The 18,867-nt window shown below is 43.5% G+C and overlaps 1 protein-coding gene across 2 annotated transcripts in view; it reads left to right on the forward strand.

Annotated features, from left to right (window-relative positions):
• The window catches only part of PRKCB (protein kinase C beta), a 297,608-nt gene that overhangs the window by 200,558 nt on the left and 78,183 nt on the right, over positions 1-18,867 (forward strand). For both annotated transcript variants that reach the window (XM_031433035.2, XM_031433036.2), the window contains exons 6-8: positions 3,452-3,608; positions 4,861-4,995; positions 13,489-13,585. In XM_031433035.2, coding sequence (XP_031288895.1) covers positions 3,452-3,608; positions 4,861-4,995; positions 13,489-13,585 — 389 coding nt within the window. The remainder of the gene's footprint in view (positions 1-3,451; positions 3,609-4,860; positions 4,996-13,488; positions 13,586-18,867) is intronic.

Here is an 18,867-nt window from a genome sequence, read left to right on the forward strand (position 1 = left end):
GTCTCGCCAAGTGTGGTCTAGAGAGATTTGCTTTCTCGATACATATGCAGCTCTCTTGCTGCTGGGAAACAGGGCTCTACTTTGAAAGCTACAGGAGGGACAGGCTTTGGATCTTAGCCTGAAGCTACTGTCACCTGTGCATGATACAGCGGCTTTAGTAGCCAGAGCTCTTGGAAATGTGAACACTCACGGTCCCAGAATCAGTTCCACTCTGTTCCTTTCCATGGAAAATTTTGGCCCCTTTGGTAGAGGATAGACCCAAAAGGACATAAATAGAAGGAAGGATCTGTAAGGGTTGAGGGTGAGATGAAGTCATGCCTCTATTAGGAATGTTTGGTTCCAGGGACGTTGATGCCCAAGGAGGGGTCATTCTTAAACCATGAGTTATGAGATTGGATGATGAAAACAGATAATATGTATGTCTATGACTGACTAAAACATTATGCTATACACCAGAAATCGACACATTGTAACTGACTATACTTCAATTTAAAAAAAAAAAAGAATGCAGCACACTCTTGTGTTGCAGAGAGCTCTCTGAAGGAGCTGTGATGTTGTAAACTCACAGTAGAAGGATGCTCTGGTGATTGTCCTGTGGTGTCAGTTTATAAGACAGGGAAGGAAGTGTGGTCTCAGAAGAAAGATGAGCTGTTTCTACTTGCATGTCTGTTGCCAATCAACCAGACAGACAAGTTTCTGGCACTTCATAGCATCTCACATTGTGTTTTTATGCAGCTCTCTAGATGACAGATGTGTCGTTCCAAGATCCCAGCCTAGAAACTGGCACATGCTGTTTTCCTTGGAAGGCTCCGTCCACGAGAAAGTAACAGTTGGAGATTGTATTCCATGGGGGAAAATGTATGGGGATTTAAGAAATTATATCATCTAGGAAAGCTTTACGTCATGTGTGCTTTATGGTCTAGGAACAGCAGCATCACCTGGGAACTTTTTAGAGAAACAAATGAAAGGTGTCACTCCAGACATACTGAAGGGTGCAGGGTGCAGGGTGCAGGGTGCAGGTTGCAGACCCTGGCATCTTATAGCCCTGTATCCATTACCCTATATAACCTGGCTACTGTCTCATTAGAAATCTACTATACTTTGAATAAATTTGGGTTTATATATTCCTTGGGGATGGGATCAACATCTTATATTGGTCTGACCCCCGTCCCCAGCACCTAGCAGAATGGCTAACATAGAGTAAGGATCTGCTTATTGAACTCAACCAAACCAAAGAGGAATAAAAGTCCTGCTTTTAGTGCAAGAATGAGATACAACTTGCAGGCTGAAATGGAATTTAACCTGTGGATAAATGGAAGAAAGGGCCATATGCTCAAGTGCAGAGGAATGTTGACAGAATAAGTTGCAGCTTGCATCCTGGGGTCCCTTTTCACTCTTCTCTCAGTCCACCCAGCCCTTGTCTCATCTCATTTATTCAGTCCCAACCCCTTACTAACTATATGATCTTAGGCAAATCAGACACTACCACTCCCTCCCCAGCCCCATGCCCTCCTCACCCTGACTCCATCCCAAGCAGTGGTTTGCGACTTGAATGTAGGAAAACAAAGGGAACATCTTTGAATTTAACTTGGGCTGGGTTTTGTCAGATAAAATGGAAAGAAAGAGGAGCAAGGGAGTTGAGAGTGTTTCAGGGAATGATTATAATGCATCCAAAGCTCTAAATTGGGGGTGAATGGAGCAAAGGAAAGAAGGAATAGGGAGAAAGAGAAGACATATTGGGCTCAACAGACTGGTGATGAGAGACTTGTAGCAGTGGGGTACTAGACTTAATGTACTGGAAAGTTGGCAAGTGGCATAAGATCGTGGGGTACATGAAACTGAGTTTGAGAAAATAGTGTAATTTCTGTATTTTAAGCATCAGGGAGGAGGTGGCTGTGATGAAGTGGAAGCAAAGGTTGCAAGGAGTGAGGGGGATGCTTTATCCCGGTTGCAAGGAGTGAGGGGGATGCTTTATCCCCTACTTTTCTGTTTCTATTATCTTACTGCACTTATGAAACATTTTGAAAAAATATTAAATGATGGCTGAGGTGATGGGTATCTTTGTCTTATTCCTGACTTTATGGGATTTATCATTAACTTTGGAGCTATTATTTCAGATATCCTTTATCCTGTGAAGAAAATTTCCTGTATTTCTGGCATGGTTTTCTCCTTTGACCTATAAAAGTGATGCGTATTCTAATAATAGATTTCCAGGGTTGAACCATCTTTGCATTCCTGATAGGAGTCATTATATATTAGCCTTCTAGCAGATAGTTTGATTCAATCTGCTAATATATTGCTTTGGATTTTCCTGTCAGAAGTGGGATAGTTGGCACTGTCTCCTTAAGATCTAAACAGCTCTCATTTCCTAATCTCCTTCCCTGGGCTAGCGATGTTGCTCATTTTTGAGCTGACTGCTAATTAACTTCTTCCCATTTCTCCAGGCTGATGTCTTATTCCACCTCATCCTTCTATGCCCAGGTGCATCTGCACTGCTGACCCTCTGCGTCCTTTCCCTTTCTGAGCTGGTCTTACAGCCTCCTTTACGCAGGGTGGTCTTGGTTGCAGGTGGAGCCTCGCTGTAGTGCTGCTGTTTTTCAAGCCTTCTCTCTACAGGCTGTCTGGGTACTGGTTGTGGGTGCACTTTGGTTTAGAGGGCAACTCTTTTAGCTCTTTCTTTTTGAATTCAGATAAGATTCAAATAACACAAGATTCACCACTAACCATTTTAAAGTACACAGTTCAGTGACATTTAGTACATTCACAGTATTGTGCAACCATCATTTCTGTCTAGTTCCAAGAAATTTCATCACCTGTAAAAGAACCCCCAAATCCATTAGATGGTCACTCCCCATTTGCCATGCCACCAGCTCCTGGCCACCACTACTCTGTTTTCTGTCTCTTTGGATTTACCTGTTCTGATTGTTTCATATAAATGGAATCATAGAATATGTGACCTTTTGTGTCAGAGTATTCATGTGTTCATAGCAGCATAACTCACAATAGCCAAAAAGTGGGAATAGCCCAGATATTAATCAGCTGATGAATGGAGCCACAAAATTTGATGTATTCCTACAAGGGAATCTTATTCAGCCATAAATGAAGTACAGTGTGTATGAATCTTGAAAACATTATACTAAACAAAAGAAGCCAAACTTTCTTGTAGACTATTTGGAAAGCAAGCTTTGAGAACATAACAGTTATTCTCAAGGGAAGAGTAGGGAGAGTGATGTGAAACTCAGAAATCAATTTTAAACCAATAGAGAGCAGAGTCTACAAATTATGAATTGATCTCACTTTGTTAACTTCTTAGCTATTGGTGTTAATGAATGGAAATTCCCATTAAATGCGAGGCCAAGGACCTTTTCACAGGTTCCACAGCCATCACTGGTTGGTGCTTAAACATTTGGGGGTTGTTAATACTGAAACTGTTTTTTCTTTCTGTTTTTAGTAAGAGATGCTAAAAACCTTGTACCTATGGACCCCAACGGCTTGTCAGATCCTTATGTGAAACTGAAACTGATTCCTGATCCCAAGAGTGAGAGCAAGCAAAAGACCAAAACCATTAAGTGCTCCCTCAACCCCGAGTGGAACGAGACATTTAGATTGTAAGTTAAAATGACGGCAGCCTGGCCTGGGGGCTGCAGGTGGGGTCATGGGCCCCCTGAGATGGGAGAGGCCCTCTCCCAGCTTCCTTTTCCTTCCCTCCTTCTTTGCCTGCCTTCCTTCCTTCCTTCCTTCCTTCCTTCCTTCCTTCCTTCCTTCCTTCCTTCTCTCCCTTCCTCTCCTTCCATCTGCATTTTTTCCTTGCAGGCCAAGTAAAAATCAGAACCTTTTTTAATAGTGTTGAGAATGTCTCTGGCATGGGGAAGTGGGTGGGATGGAAAACAGTGTGATGTGTTGCTAGGTGAAGGATTGTGGGAGGAGCTCTTGGTCTTGGCAGACGTGGGCCATGACCTACAGGGTGTGGTGACAACCTCTCTAGGGCTGGGTGTGTGAATGATGCTGGGCCTACGGTCTGCCGGGGGCTCTGCTGACTGCCATGGAGGTCTTCCCTGGCTAGTACTCTAAGAACCTTGGCTCACTCTTTGATGCATCTGGGCCAACAAATGTGAGAGATGTCTGCCAATATTTATTGAACTAATATACTACATATAGCAAGCACTGTATGGAGTGATCCAGCTTCGCTGGTTATTTCATCCCCATTTTATCAATGGGGCTGAAAAAGGTTAAAGAACCAGTGCCCACAACAGATACAGGGTAGAACAAGATTTAGCAACAGACAGTCTGACTCCAGAGGACATGAGCCAAAAGCATGGTTCCTTATAGTAGTCCCCTTCCTGCTTTCCCCTCTCAGAGCAAAACTGGGCACCCATCTCAGCCTCAGACAAGGACACGCCTTAGAACAGACAACCTCCCAGATCCCACACTTCCCCATCCAACAGATCGGCACCAGCAAGACTTTCCTCTAGACATTTCCTCAGCCTCAGCCTCAGCCTCAGCCTCAACCCTCATGTGTGCGAACACTCGCACAATTGAATGATTGACATCATGGTTCTTAGAGTGCCTGTGTCCGTCTGTGAACATCACGGATCCTATTAAGACATAAGGCAGCAGAATTAGTTAGAACTGACCTGTCAGAGCTGGCCTGGGTCCTCTGCTTGTTTAAGCCACAGGCTGTAAAACAGGAAAAGCTCTGTCTCCCTGGGGAGCTTGCCTGGGATGGAAACTGAATATGTTTCTTGCAGCGGCTTGTAATCTGTCACCATTCCTGCCTTCGGGCTTTGTCCTCTTAGACGTTTCGTCTGCTTGAGAAATCTCCATAATGTCCCCTGACTTCTCTTTTTCGCCCCCTTGCAGCCAGCTGAAGGAGTCGGACAAGGACAGAAGACTGTCCGTAGAGATTTGGGACTGGGATCTGACCAGCAGGAATGACTTCATGGGATCTTTGTCATTTGGGATTTCTGAACTGCAGAAAGCTGGCGTTGATGGTTGGTAAGGAAGGTTTTGCTTTGAAAGCTACCATACGGCCTCACGGGTATGTTGTATTTAGTCCTCATGCTAAAAAAAAAAAAAAAAAAAAAATTAGTTGCCAATATTTTCAAAATCAAGATACTTCCCATAAAAATCTGGGCTTAGGAGGCAGCAAAGGAGAACAATTGAATAGTTAATCCCCCCTTTAGACAGGACATGGATTTTTCTGTTTGCCACAGTCCTCACGAGTCCCTATCGCTTTACATCTGCCCCGCTTTACACAGTTATACGACTTGACAGGCCCCACGGGCACTAAGATAGCTCTCACACTTTACCCAAAAGATATGTGTAATCTACTGTCAAAATACGACTTCTTAAGAAGATGCTTCTTTATTGGGATTGTTTATCAAGCCTGGTCACAGAAGTGCTGGGGAGAGGGTTGCTGTCATGGTCAGCTGCTGTATCTTCTTTGTTCTGGAGTTTTTGCTTTGTCCCCTGCTAAAGGAAAAAAAAAAAAAAATCCTTGCCCAGTATTCCCAGCAAAGAGGATAGGTAAGTCCCCTTGGCAACCGTTTCTTTCACCATTAGCTGAGTAAAGGAGTCAGAAGAGATGGTCCAACTTGGCACTAGAACTTTGGGAGAAGTAGTCATTAGGGGCTGCTCCTGTCTCTTTAAGAGAAACTGTCTCATTTCTGAATGGTCCCACTCTGGGCTTTTTCAGTTACAAGTGAAAGACAATCAAAATCAAAACTGTAGTTTAGCAAGAAAGAGACTCCATCAAGGGGATCACACATCTTTGCCATCGTGCTCCTTACAACTTTCTTGTCTCTCCTCCACGTTTACCATAGGCTTTTATTGAAATACATACTGAGTGTCCACTCCATTCTAGTCACTAGAGATACATCAGGTGTAAGACAGACATAGGGGGAGGGTGTAGCTCAGTGGTAGATCGCGTGCTTGGCATGCACAAGTTCCTGGGTTCAATCCCCAGTACCTCCATTAAATTAAAAAAAAAAACCCCAAAACTTAATTGCCTCCCCCCTACCTCAAAAAAAAAAGAAAACATCAAAAAAAAAAAATCTTAAAATAAAGACAAACATGCCCTCACGGAACTTAGGTTCTACAGAGGGACAATAAACCTTGAAGAAATTATTCAAGTAACTAATCAAAGACAACGTGATATGATGGATGTGAAGAAGGCAGAAGCTGAGAGTATACAGAAAAAAGAGAGGTGTGTTAAAGCACAGTTTGCAAATGGTTAAAGACATCATCCTTATACAAATGATAATGAGCATTTGTCAGAGTTTTCCTTAGATTATGAGTAGGGAAACTGGAAGATGAATGGGTGATTCTGGAGGTTTGAGAAAGCAGCAAATGTCTATTGCTCAGTCTGTCAGTAGACAAAGGAATGCTGAAATAACTTGGCTGAATTAGGGCAATAAAATCACAACCTCGGAGGTTATCTTACCTACCAGACTGATGAACAGGAGTCCCACCTCAGTTTTCTAAGTTAACGTCTATCTTTGCAGAGCTGGGAGACCATCTGTATCCCACTGGATTGTGAATAATAAATACTACCACGAGGAGGGAGAGAGCTAATTAGAAAATGCTCCAGCATGACGTTAAAAGGTCACACCGTCATCTTTGTGCCTTTCCCCTCTAAGTTTTGGATAATTTTTCTTGGCATATGGTCGCTTCGACTTTGCGTACTCCCACTGTGGCTACTCGCAGATTGCTTGCTTCTTCCTCTTTAAATCAAGCGTAAAGAGGTTAAACAGAAAGAATACAGGATCCCGGGGGGGGGGGCATCAGTGAGACAGGAGAGGACATAATAATAATAATTTGTAATAACAATAGCTACCACTTACTGACTCGATGCCAGGCACCGGGCTGCGCTGATCACTTTCCAGGTGTCCTGGAGTCACACATTGATTCAGCATTAGTCATATGTGCAGAAAAAATATAGTGCTTTATTTTCTATAATGGACCTAGACTTTCTTACGCAGTGGCCAAGGAGAAGGGGACCTTCACTGCAAGCGGTGGCTTGTGGCCTTCACTGCTGCAGAGTGGCCGACCCTGCCTGGTCCCTGAACCAGTGCCCAAGGAGGCAGGATGAGTCCCACCCCCACCACTCTCCGAGCTGTGGGGCATCCTTCTGGCTTTGTGCTGGCCTTCCAGGTCCTGGCTGTTGCCTCTGGTGGTGAGATCCCACCACACACGGCCCTCTTCTGTCTCACCCTGCAGGCCACTGCCAGGCCCAGCCCTGCTCAGCACGTCTGTGACTCCTTATTTCTGAGTCTCCAGCGTGGACATCCGGGAGTGGGTCTCAGATCCCTCCGTCTTCCAACCCCCCATTGCTTTGATGCTGTGGTCCTCCATGCAGGTCTCTGACCGGGACTCCACTGAGGAGGGGGCCAAACCCCTCTGCTTTCACCCTCCCCTCACCTTCTTCCTTCCCGTGGTTCTCCAGGCCCCAGAGGGCCACATCCTTCTTCCTGGGCGAGCGTCTGCCTTGTCTACTCCCCTGAAGCAAACAGCAGGGTGCAGGGTGGACCGCGTGTCTCGATGATAACGGATGGTCCAGCAGGAGTAAGTGCAAAAGCCTTTACACCTCCATCATCCTTGAGCTCTCCCAGCAGTTCTGTGTGCAGCATCGTTCCCGGGATCAGACTAGCTGAGCGATGTGTGAGGAGCACACAGCTCCTAAGGGCCAGTCCTGGGGTTCGGGTCCAGATCTCTGTGATGCCAGCACCTAAGCACCCACACGTCCCATTCTCCTTCCTGATGTGGAACTTGGTGGAGGTCTGGACTCTGGTAGTTGGCTCTACTAACTGGTGGGATGCTTTGTGACCTCAGATGAGTCACTTCACCTCCTGTACCACAGCCTTCTCAGCAGGTATGATTCCATTCATTGGGAATTACAGCCCTCCCCTCACCCCCATCTTCCTCTTAGGATAGTTGTAAAATCTGTGAAATAATAGTAGGGAGGGAACTTTTGCAAAATAAAAACCCTCTTCAGGTTTTGCAGATAAAAGTCCTCTTCATTTAGGACCAAGACATCTCTGATGCTGTCTTACCTTGAAATGTACCAAATTCTAGAAATCTGGGTTCCTGTCCCTGTATGATCTTGGATGAGTCCCATTCCCTCTGTGAGACCCAGTTGCCCTGTCTGGAAGGGGCTGAGCTCTCCCAGCTATTCTGTTGCTATAATTTAAGACCATGTGGCAGAAACAGCAGAAGCAGCTTGGAAAGCTTCCAGAAGCTTCCAGATGTGGTGCCCCAGCCCCAGGCCTCTCATCTGCTGCTTTACCACCAGTCCTGTGTCTGCTGTCAGATCCCCTTCTTTGTTTCTAATTTTGTTTATTTAAGCTATGTTCTTTCTCTCCCCTTGTTTTCAGAGATTCGTCTCCTTTACTTTTTTTTTTTTCTTCAAAGAATGAGCTTTGGGATTTGTGTATCAATTCTGGGTTTCTGTTTTCTCCTCTGCTGTAGGTGTGTTTCATGGTTGTCTTTGAATTTCAGTTGAATATTTTGCTAATTTATTTTTTCTCTCTTAACTTACTCCACTATTTAAAAATAATGGACATGGATTGGAAGGAACAAATATTTCCTCTGTTTTGATGTCACGTTTGAGCTTTTGTAGCTTACTCAAAGTCTGCCATTGTATTTTTAGTTTTCTTTCTAACATGTTTTTATTTAGGCATGTTTTATAGCCTCTAGTCTCAGCTTTTTGATTACATTTTTATTATTGATGTTAAACGACAGTGTTAGTGCTTTATAGCCAGAGAATATAGCCTGTGCACTGTCCTTCCTTCCTTCCTTCCTTCCTTCCTTCCTTCCTTCCTTCCTTCCTTCCTTCCTTCCTTTCTTTCTTTTTCTTTCTTTCCCTTTCTTTCTTTTTCTTTCTTTTCTCTCTCTCTCTTTTTTCTTCCTTTCTTCTTTTTCCTTCAATTTTTTTTTTTTTAGTTTAGCTTAATGTACACTCAATGTTGCTAAATGTTCTTCCATGGACATTTCAATAAAAAGATTATATATCCTATTTGTAAGGTATATATTTCAATGTTTTATTTATTCCACCTTACTATAAGGTCCAGATCTCTTATGCTTTCATATTTTCTTTTTGTTGGCCTGATCTGTCCTAAATGTATAGTGCTTGTTACGGTTCTCCCAGTAAATTAAAAAAAAGTTTTTTGTTTCTAATGTTTTTGCCGTGTGTGTGTGTGTGTGTGTGTGTGTGTGTATGGTGCCGTTATTGGCCATATAACTCTTCAAGACTGTTTTCAAAAATGACTTATTAAATTGGTATAAACTCACATTTGTCACAGTTCATGCTTTTTGCCCATGCCTTTTCTATGTTGCTGGCATGCACTCATTCCTTCAGGGAATATATGTAGTGAGTACCTGTGTGATGAGGAGACCCTAGAGAGCTGAAAACAGACAAGAATCTTTGCTGATAAATGCTATAGAGAAAAGTGAGTGAGAAACAGGGACAGGGAATGCTGGAGGTGGTGGCGTTCTGATTTAATAGAGTGCTCAGGAAAGGACTCACTGAAAAGGTGAGGACCTGATGAGGGTGAAGGAGTGAACTGTGTGGAGATCTAGGGAGAAATTATTCCAGACAGAGAATAACAAGTGCAAAGGCCCTGAGGCAGGAGTGTTCCTGGCAAGTCTGAGGAGCAGTAAAGTGGCCTGTGTGGCTGGAGCTGGATCAGTAAGGTGGGAAGTCACAAGGGATGAAGACTGGCAGGATGAGGATTAGTTGGCAGATCCAGTGTGGGCCTTGTAAGGACTTTGTCTTCTGCCTTGAGGAAGCTGCGAACCCAAGGAATGAGGAGATCTGTCCACTTTGGTTGCAGAGTGGTAGGCACCTCTTGCCTAGTCAATCTTTGCCCATTCTTCCATGTTTATTTAATCTTTCTAAGTCCTCTGGGCTTGTGTAGCAAGTGACATGTTGTTGGATTTAAAAACAAAAACAAACTCATTCTGAAAGTCTTTTCCTTTTTCCCATAGGGACATGTTTTAACATATATGGTCTTAATTGCCACATTTGTATCATGGTGTTTCTATTTCTAAAGTTTCTTTTCTTTGCTATTTAATCTTTCCCTCTCCTTCTGAACAGACAAATAATTATCTTAAATCCTTGTTACCTTAAAATCATGTCTTTAAGCTTTCTTTTGATATTACTAATAATGACATTTTATTCTTATCACACAAACACAAAAATAAGGCTTTGGAATCAGACATCCTGAGTTAGAATTTCTGTTCCACCACTTCCTAGCTGTGTGCCCTTGGGCAAGTTACTTTGTCTCTCTGTGCCTTCTTTCCTCATTTGGCTATAATAGTGGTAATGGTAATTAAGTCATATATTAATTAGTATAAGTGAAGTACTCAGTGTCTGGTAAATACTAAGCACTCAGTGTCAGCTATTATTATTAATTGAATAATTATTGGAAAAATATAAATAAGCAAACAGAGAAGATTATTGGAATCTTTTTGCCCAGAGGTGATAGCTATTGACAATTTTAGAATTTAGAATTTTTTTTCTTCTCGGTTTGTGTGTGTATGTACGTGTCAGGAAAAAAAAATGAAAAAATTTTTAAATATTTAGTTTATTTTTTGTTTGGGAAGAGGTAGTTAGGTTTATTTATTTACTTACTTACTTATTTTGATGGAAGTACTGGGGATTGAACCCAGGATCTCATGCTTGCTAAGCATACAGTCTACCACTGAGCTATACCCTCCCCTTGCCCAAAATGAAGTCTTACTGTCCGTATTGCTTGGCAGCCTGCATTTTCCACCTAACAATGCATTTTGAACCCTCTTTCCTGTCACTTAGTAATCTTGACCAACCTCATGTTTAATAGCTTCGTATAGTCCTTTCTTACAGATCTGCATCAACTTATACATTCTTTTTATAAGATGTACAGTGCTTACCTATATAAATAATTCTATAATAAGCATACTTAGAGTGAAACATTTGTGCCTGGCTTTAATTTATTTCTTAATAAATTCCTAAGCCTGGAATCAATGACTTTGAGAACATATGCATTATTAAAGTGTTTGCCATAATGTTCTGGAACTTTTTTCAGTCAATTTACATTCTCACCAATACTGTGTGAGACTTTTCATTTCACCCATGCTTGTCAACATCTGGTATTAGAAATTTCAAAGATGATGCAAAGGTTGTACATATTTTGTTACTAATTATACCTATTTACACAATATACATCTATAATATGCATTAACACCCTTTTATTATTTTATACTGTACATATTATTTGCATACACCTGTTACTAATTATGTTGAACGTTTTTATTTGTATATTACCATTTTTTGTAATTATAATTGACTATGTCCCGTGTCTTGCCTATAATGTTCTTATTAGTTTAGAAAAACTTTTTATATAAGAAGGATAATGCTATGTCTTTGCTGAAATCTATGTTGCAATATTCCTCTCTTCTATGTTGTAGGTTAATTTTGGTAATACGCATTTTTCTTCATGGCATATAAAGCTTTCTGTTTGTCTCTAATTAATGCAATAAATATCAAACCAACTGCCAGAAAAAAATCCTCTAATTCACTAATTGTTTCCTCAATTATCCATCCTAGTATTCATTGTCTCCAGTGAATTTTAAAATTCCGTCATTTATTTTTCTTCTGAAAGTCTTTCCTAAGCTCAGATTGTTCCCCTTTCATAGATGCATCAGTCTCTTGAATATCACTGAAAATGTGTTAGGTATTTTCTAGAATTTTCTCTCTTTTGGCAACAGTTCTGTTTCATGGGTGGTACTTACTTGATTCCTCAGTGTTTCTCTTTATCTGAGTGAGTTTTTCATGGGTACACCCTTATAGAAGGGAGAACACAGAAATGTTGAGTGTCCCTGTTCTAATCTTTCATATCCAGATGAAGGGAGAAAGAAGCCTTTTGCATTTTTTGGAATTCTTCTTTGTCGGATCGAGGTCCTGGTCCTGTAGAAGTTTAGGAGAGGGCTACTGCTGGAGACAGCTGCATAACAGGCAGCCCTACTGCCCTGTGGTGGGGACCCCCCAGTTTGTTTTGTGCATCTTAAAGTTAGAAGAGGTTCCTGCTCCTCTTTTCAAATGGGCACAAATGTCCGTATTTGGAGGCCATCGTGATGGCATCCTGGCCACGGTGAACATGAGGTGGGACACTGTGCTCTGACCCATGCCCCAGGTGCTGACCTATCCCATACATCCTGAATACGGATCAAGAATTGAATACACTCATCCAGTCCCTGGGGGTGTGATCCAGGTTGTTAGTGGGGTTCCTATTGAATGATTACAGCTGGTCAATTCCCATTGATGTGTATTTTCCAAAGTGCAGGACACCAAATGGCTTAGATAGTACATGGTTGGGGCATCAGCTGTATTGAATTGCAGCCAAAGCTCTTCTTTGGTCAGTGCGCCGTCAGTTCTTCAGATTATGGCAAAGAGGAAGTCTAAGAGGGTGGATCCTTAATCCTCTTTAACCCTGCTGCTTGCTGATCTCTGATTTTAACCAGGAGGGCAGGCGCTAGTCTCAGAGCCTTTGGTAAGCAACGCTACCTACTTGGGTTTGGGTAACTGATTTGCATATGCTTAATTTTTTACAGTTACACACTTTCTGCTGTAACAAGTGATGCTGGCTTTCATTACAAGGAGGAGATAGAAAGTGTCCTTTTAAAGTGAATTTCTTTTTTTTTAATAGACTTTACTCTTATAGAGCAGTTTCAGGTTCACAACAGAATTAAGCAGAAAACACAGAGAGTTCACACATAGCCCTCCCCATCCACACATATATACTCTCCTACCTTCAACATCCCTCTTTCCTTATTTAAAAAAAGAAGAGTTTATGTTAATAGCATCCTGATTTCGGTGGGTATCTTTTTCCCGAACATGGCTCTATGTTCTCTTACTATTAGTTCAATTTGAGGAACTTCCTGGAAGTCACTGCTGTGTGGATAGCACCCTTCTTGATTTCCAGCAAAGATACAGATGTTCTCTGATTTTTGTATTTCTTTTGGTGATCTCAGTGGAAGTTTGGAAGACAAGCATTGAATATTAAATGTGGAGGCGTACAGGCTCAAATAGTCATCCCAGCTTTGAGTCACCTATCTCCCTATTTTTAGAAGCTGCTTAGGAAGATTTGTGAATGGAGAAAAAAAAATCTTGATGAAAATTGTGTATTTTGGTTAGGAAGCCTCTGAGAGTGAGGGATTTCGGGTTCTTTTTTTCCCCCTACTGACTTGAATGCCTTTGGAATATCCCTCTTCCTTTTTAATTTCTTTTTTGGCGGGAGGAGCTAATTAGGTTTATTTATTTTCAGGGGAGGTACTGGGGATTGAACCCAGGACCTTGTGCATGCTAAGCATGCCCTCTACCACTTGAGCTATAACCTCCCCACTAACACATTTTTAGAGTAGAGTTTGCTATAGACCTCCCTCCCTTATCTTAATTGACAAAATAGTATTAAGTGTAGTCATGGAATTTGCCTTTCCCTTGCCTCTCTTTAGGTTTAAGTTGCTGAGCCAGGAGGAAGGCGAGTACTTCAACGTACCTGTGCCCCCAGAAGGAGGGGAGGGCAATGAAGAACTGCGGCAGAAATTTGAGGTGAGATTGTCTGTCTTTGTGCACCAGAGTGAGAACCGGTTGAGACTGCCTTTATACTATTTTTCTTGTTTATGCTGTGGTTTCCACCCAAGGCCTTTCATGACCCAGTGCCTCTGCAGTGTTGTTCTATCTCCCAGAAAACTCCTATTTATCCTTCAAGACCCCAAGTAAATGTCCCCTGCCTTGTGAAGTCATTCTTGCCTCCCTGTCCTCATTCAGATTTAGATATTTCCCTGAAAGTCTTTATTCACAGCCTACCTGGCTTGGACTAGAAAGTTAGTAAATGCTGAATGAAAGCAGTGGACAGAGTGGTGATATATTTTGGAAGCTGAGTCACCTAGGCCTGCTGAGGGTGGAGTCTGGATTTGAATCTATGACTGTGCTGGTGACTCCATGAAATACTCATTGGTATTTCTTCCAAAGATGAAGAGCCCTTGACTCTGACCTTGGGCCATCGTGCTGTCTCTGCTTCTACTCCAGATAAGCCCTCCTGTGGGACTAAATAAACCCCATTTTCCAGCATATGAGAGTAGCAGGTTTGTAAGACACATCCCAGTTTTATAAAGAAAATGTTTTGGGGAAAATGGTTTTGAGTTCTTTCATTATATGTGTATTGAGTGATTTTAAAGTGGTTTCATAAAGGAAAACACATTATTTTGTTCACGCAAACAATATACTGAGTCTGATGGGAAATCATGAATTCTAGATAAGCAATGATGGCCTTCTAACTCTGAAAAAATGTATAAAATAGCTAAAACAAAAAAGGTTATTGTCATCATTATTCATCAGGTAATCACACAAGCAAATGAAGACAAAATACAACTAGGTAAAGTTCGGTGAAAGAGAGGTCCATGGTACTTTGAGAGAGGTCTAAGAGGGAAATATAACCTTGTCTGAGTCATTGAGGAAACAACAATGGAAGTTAACCAAGTAAAGACGGTAAAAGAGCATTCCATTCAGAGAAGACAGCATGTTCAAAGGCCCTGTGGTAGGGGTGTCATAAAGCAGCTATGTGAAGCTGAAAGAAGGCCAGAAGTGTAGGTAGAGCTCAGAGAGCACAGGGTGAGTTCACAGTAAGGCTGGGAAGTTGGTGGGGGTCAGAGTAAAAGGACTGTGCTGGCCTTGGCAGGGGTTTTGGCGTTCTTTCGAAGAGCCGCGTCAGTGTGCCCCTCAACTTGACAGAAATCATACTTGAGTGCTGACCCTTGTCTTGAGCCTGGGCCCTCCACAAAACCTGGACTCTGATGATGTTTCTGACTCGGTGGGACTTCCCTTCCTGAAACAAGTGGAATAAACAGATTGGCCTTGGGCTTATCAGTCATTCTCCAGTGAACCTGACTCCTGAGGCTTATCCTCACAAAGCCATTCTAGCCCCCGTGAGTTGATGAGAGGACCTTCTCTCCCAGTAGAGTCTAGAACTGGACACTGTTTGGTAAAAAGTAGGATAGGAGGGCAGGCCTTGCCAATAACACTCCATCTCCTTTCCTCAACTTTCTGATGGAGTGGTGTCCGTTTGCTGCTGAGTTAAAAATGCACGATTGTGGGTGAAAAAAACCTGGCCAGTGTTTTCTTGTATAAAATGAAGTCTCAGTTTTGCAGAATGATTTCTTCTGTCTTAGGGCAGCCAGGGTGACATTTCAGAACACCCAGGAAAACATTTCCTACACGAACAGAGCATTTGTCTGGGCCAGTTATTGGCTTGAAGGAAAGGACTGTTTTATCGGCAGGCAACAAAATGTGTCCCTTTATTTCCCGCAAGAGCCTGCAAACGCTTGTTTATGCCTGAATGGTAATCGCTCCCTACCGTAGTTTGTTGATTAAAAAAATGTTTCCAAGAGACCGAAAATTGTTCTCAGACACATAGAGGAATTTCAGTTGACCTTGAACGTGAGAAATGTAATCCCTGTGCAATAACCAATTAGCACCCAGAATGACTCAGAAATTACTTTCAAGCCTCTTATCCAGAGAAATTCTGAGTGACGGTGAAGTCGAGCTGCTGGAATTGGGGTAATAGAATTTCATGGTAGGGTGAGCTTGGTGAAGCTACCACACGTGGTACATTTCAGAATGTTGGCAGTGGCTCTGTTTGGGGGCTTTTGTCTGACCGTGGCCTTGCCGATGGGCCAGGGAAGGGAAGACTCCATTTTGGATGGTTCAGAATGGGTTTTCTGGCAATATTAGAATTTTTAAATTTAATAAAATGCCAACTATGTGCCATTTTTTGTTTTAAGTGCTTTAGAAATATTAACTCATTGAATTCAGTCCTCACAACCACCCTGACTGGTAGGTACCCTTATCATCCGCCTTTCTCTTTTACAGAGGAGGAAACTGAGGCTCAGAGAGGTTAAGCAACTTTCTAACATCCCACAGCTAGTCATTGTCTTGCTTTGAGTTTCCCCATAAACAGACTATAAGGATTCAAGTGCAGGGATCGCAGGAAGCATCTTAGAGTAGTGGGGAAGTGATGCTGGGAAAGGAAGGAAGCTGGGAAAATGTGTATTATCAGGCAGGTTACCACTGGGGGCAGCTGGGGTTTAATTCTGCTTTAGGTGGTGTTTAATGCATGCCACAGGGTTTGCAGTCAGAGGGGCGGGAAGCTGACGTCTTGTCCACCAGCCTTCCTTCCATCACTGGCTGAGGGCTGCTTCCAGGGGAATCGAGCTGCCAGCACCTTCAGCTTGCCCTGCTGGTGGGCAGTGCTTGCTCCTGCAACCAGGAAAGGAGACTGCAGGCAGAGTCACATGTGGAAGCGGTAAGCAGCCCCAGGTGTAGAGAGGAGGGGGCCAGGGGTCTTGGCAGGATACCTGGGGCCACATCTGTGCAGCACAGCCTGTTTCCTTTGGGTAGTTCGAGAGCCAGCCTGCCTGGATTGGAATCCCAGCGCTGTCCCTACCTTGCTGGGTGCTGAAGGCAACTTACTTTCTCTGAGTTTTGATTCCCCATCTGTAAAGTGAAGGTATGGTGGCGCTTCTGACCTCCTACGGTTGTGTGAGGCACAAATGAGATAATGCATTTAAAACAGTGTGTGGCATGTCCTATCATTCAGCTGTCAGGTTGTTATCATTATCAGCATCCTCCCTGACTCTCGGAATAAATAAAGCCCAGGACCTGCTCCGTCTGGGATTTTGGAAGGGCTGCTTGGGGGTTCAGGAGCATCTGTGGGGACTCCTCACCAATGGGGGGGTCTCTGCCACTGCTGCTGGGTATTGGAAGCTCTGGTAGGGATGGGGGTGACAGAGAAGTCCAGTCTAAGCCAGCACAGGCATTAATCATCTGAAATGGAGCCCTGGAGCCTGGCTGCCGAGGTGCCTTCACTCTCCCCGAGCACCATCTGGAAAGAGGCAAGACTCTTTGCTCAGATGCGCGGCTCTCTTTGCTTTTCTCTTTGAGCGCCGAGTCCTCAGGCTCTAAATTGCAGACATGAAAAGGCCACCACTAGTGTACTTCTGTTTCTGAAGGCATATCCCACCCAGTGAGATAGAGGATCCTTTTAATGTGGGATTCAGTTTAAACATGTCTTTGATGGAAGACCTAATCAGCATGAGACTGTGGGGCAGTCATGGGACATTCAGAGAGACACAGGACAGGGCTTTTGTCTTCCAAGGGCTCTATGTGAACGAGTGACAAACCCAAATGTCTTTAGGAGCTGGATAGATAACAAGAAGGGGGAAAAGCCTGGTGTGAGAGAGGTGTGGTGGTGATGAGGGCAGACTGGAGATGTCCCTGTGAAGGCACCGTGCCTTATGGGTGGGGCCCAGTGTTACCAGATCTTCTTTAAAAGAAGCTGGGATTTGGGTTTTTATAGGACATCTCTTAATTTTTAACAGATGTCAACTAATTTAAATATTAGTGCAGACCAGGCTGATAAGGCTATTAGGCGTCTAATCTAACGTCTAAAAGCTGAGATAACATTCTGTCTTGGTCTGTTCAGGCTCTTATAATAAAAATACCATAGACGAGGTAGTTTACCATTTACTTCTCGCAGTTCTGGAGGTTGGAACGTCTAAGAGCAAGATGCCAGCACAATCATTCTGCTTCCTGGTTCATAGACAGCCGCCTTCTCACTGTGTCCTCACATGGCGGAAGGCACTGGGGGCCCTCTGGGGTCTCTTTTGTAAGGCACTGTTCCCGTCCGTGAGGGCTCCGCCCTCATGACCTAATCCCCAAGACCCCACCTCCTAATACCATCACCCTTGAAGATTAGGACGTCAGTTCGTGGACTTTGCGGAGACACAGACATTTTAGGTCTACAGCACGCACCTGTAAGAAAACTCACCCAAGCAAATTGAGATGGAATGTGGAAAGAGGGCCTTTGGACCTGGATTCAGAGGGGAGAAGGTGGCTTGCAGGACTGTGGAATGAGGCTGTTGGCCACTTGCTGCTCCTTGAAGAACAGGAAGAAAATTTTCCTCTAAGCTGTCAAATGAGAAATTTGGGAAGTGTGAGTGCCTCACTCAGGCTCCGCCAGCAGTGGGTGCTGGAACTGACAGGTGGATGGATGCGAACCTCAGGGCTGGAATGGGGACTGGAAACCAGGGACAATCAGGATGGGGAGCTTCACAGGTTGGAGACTGGGGTGTGTGAATCCAGTGGGTCCTGAGTCAGGATTCAAAGAAGGTGGAAGACAATAATTAAGCAAGGGGATGGTAGGGGGTGAGGGAGGGTGGGAATGTGTTTGGATCAGCACAGCCTGGGAATAACTGATGGCTGGAGGGTGAGGATTTGGGGTGGTGGGGGGACACGGCCCCCCAAAATCAATACAATATCTCTTCTAGGCTCTTTCCTTGTTTGCAGTCTCCCTGATGACCTGGTTTTAGCTACTCTCTCTAGGTCTTAACCCCAAATCTGTCTCCAGTTCTTACGTCAATTTGTAACCCCAAACCCACATATACAACTGCTTACTGGGTATTAACTTCCCCTTGGTTGTCCCAGAGCCGCTTAAGTCTCAATGCATCTTACTACAAGGTAACTGGACCTAGAATGCTCACAGCAGCCTTGTTAGTGGCCAAAAAGTGGAGACAACACAAATGTCCGTAAACAGGAGAATGGATAAATGTGAACAGTGAATGCTACTGAGCAGGACAAAGGAATGAACCACTGATCCATGCAACACCATGGGTGAATTTCAAGACCATTATGATGTGTGAAAGAAGCCAGATGTAAAAGACTACATACTCTGTAAAGGAAAACTTGACACCCTCACAATGCTTCTGACACCAAACGTGTAGATTTTCCACAGCAAGAAATTCTCCAGTTCTCTGTGCCACCATCTTGGTGTCCTT

Source organism: Camelus dromedarius, chromosome 24 (assembly GCF_036321535.1).
Source record: "Camelus dromedarius isolate mCamDro1 chromosome 24, mCamDro1.pat, whole genome shotgun sequence".
NCBI lineage: Eukaryota > Metazoa > Chordata > Mammalia > Artiodactyla > Camelidae > Camelus > Camelus dromedarius.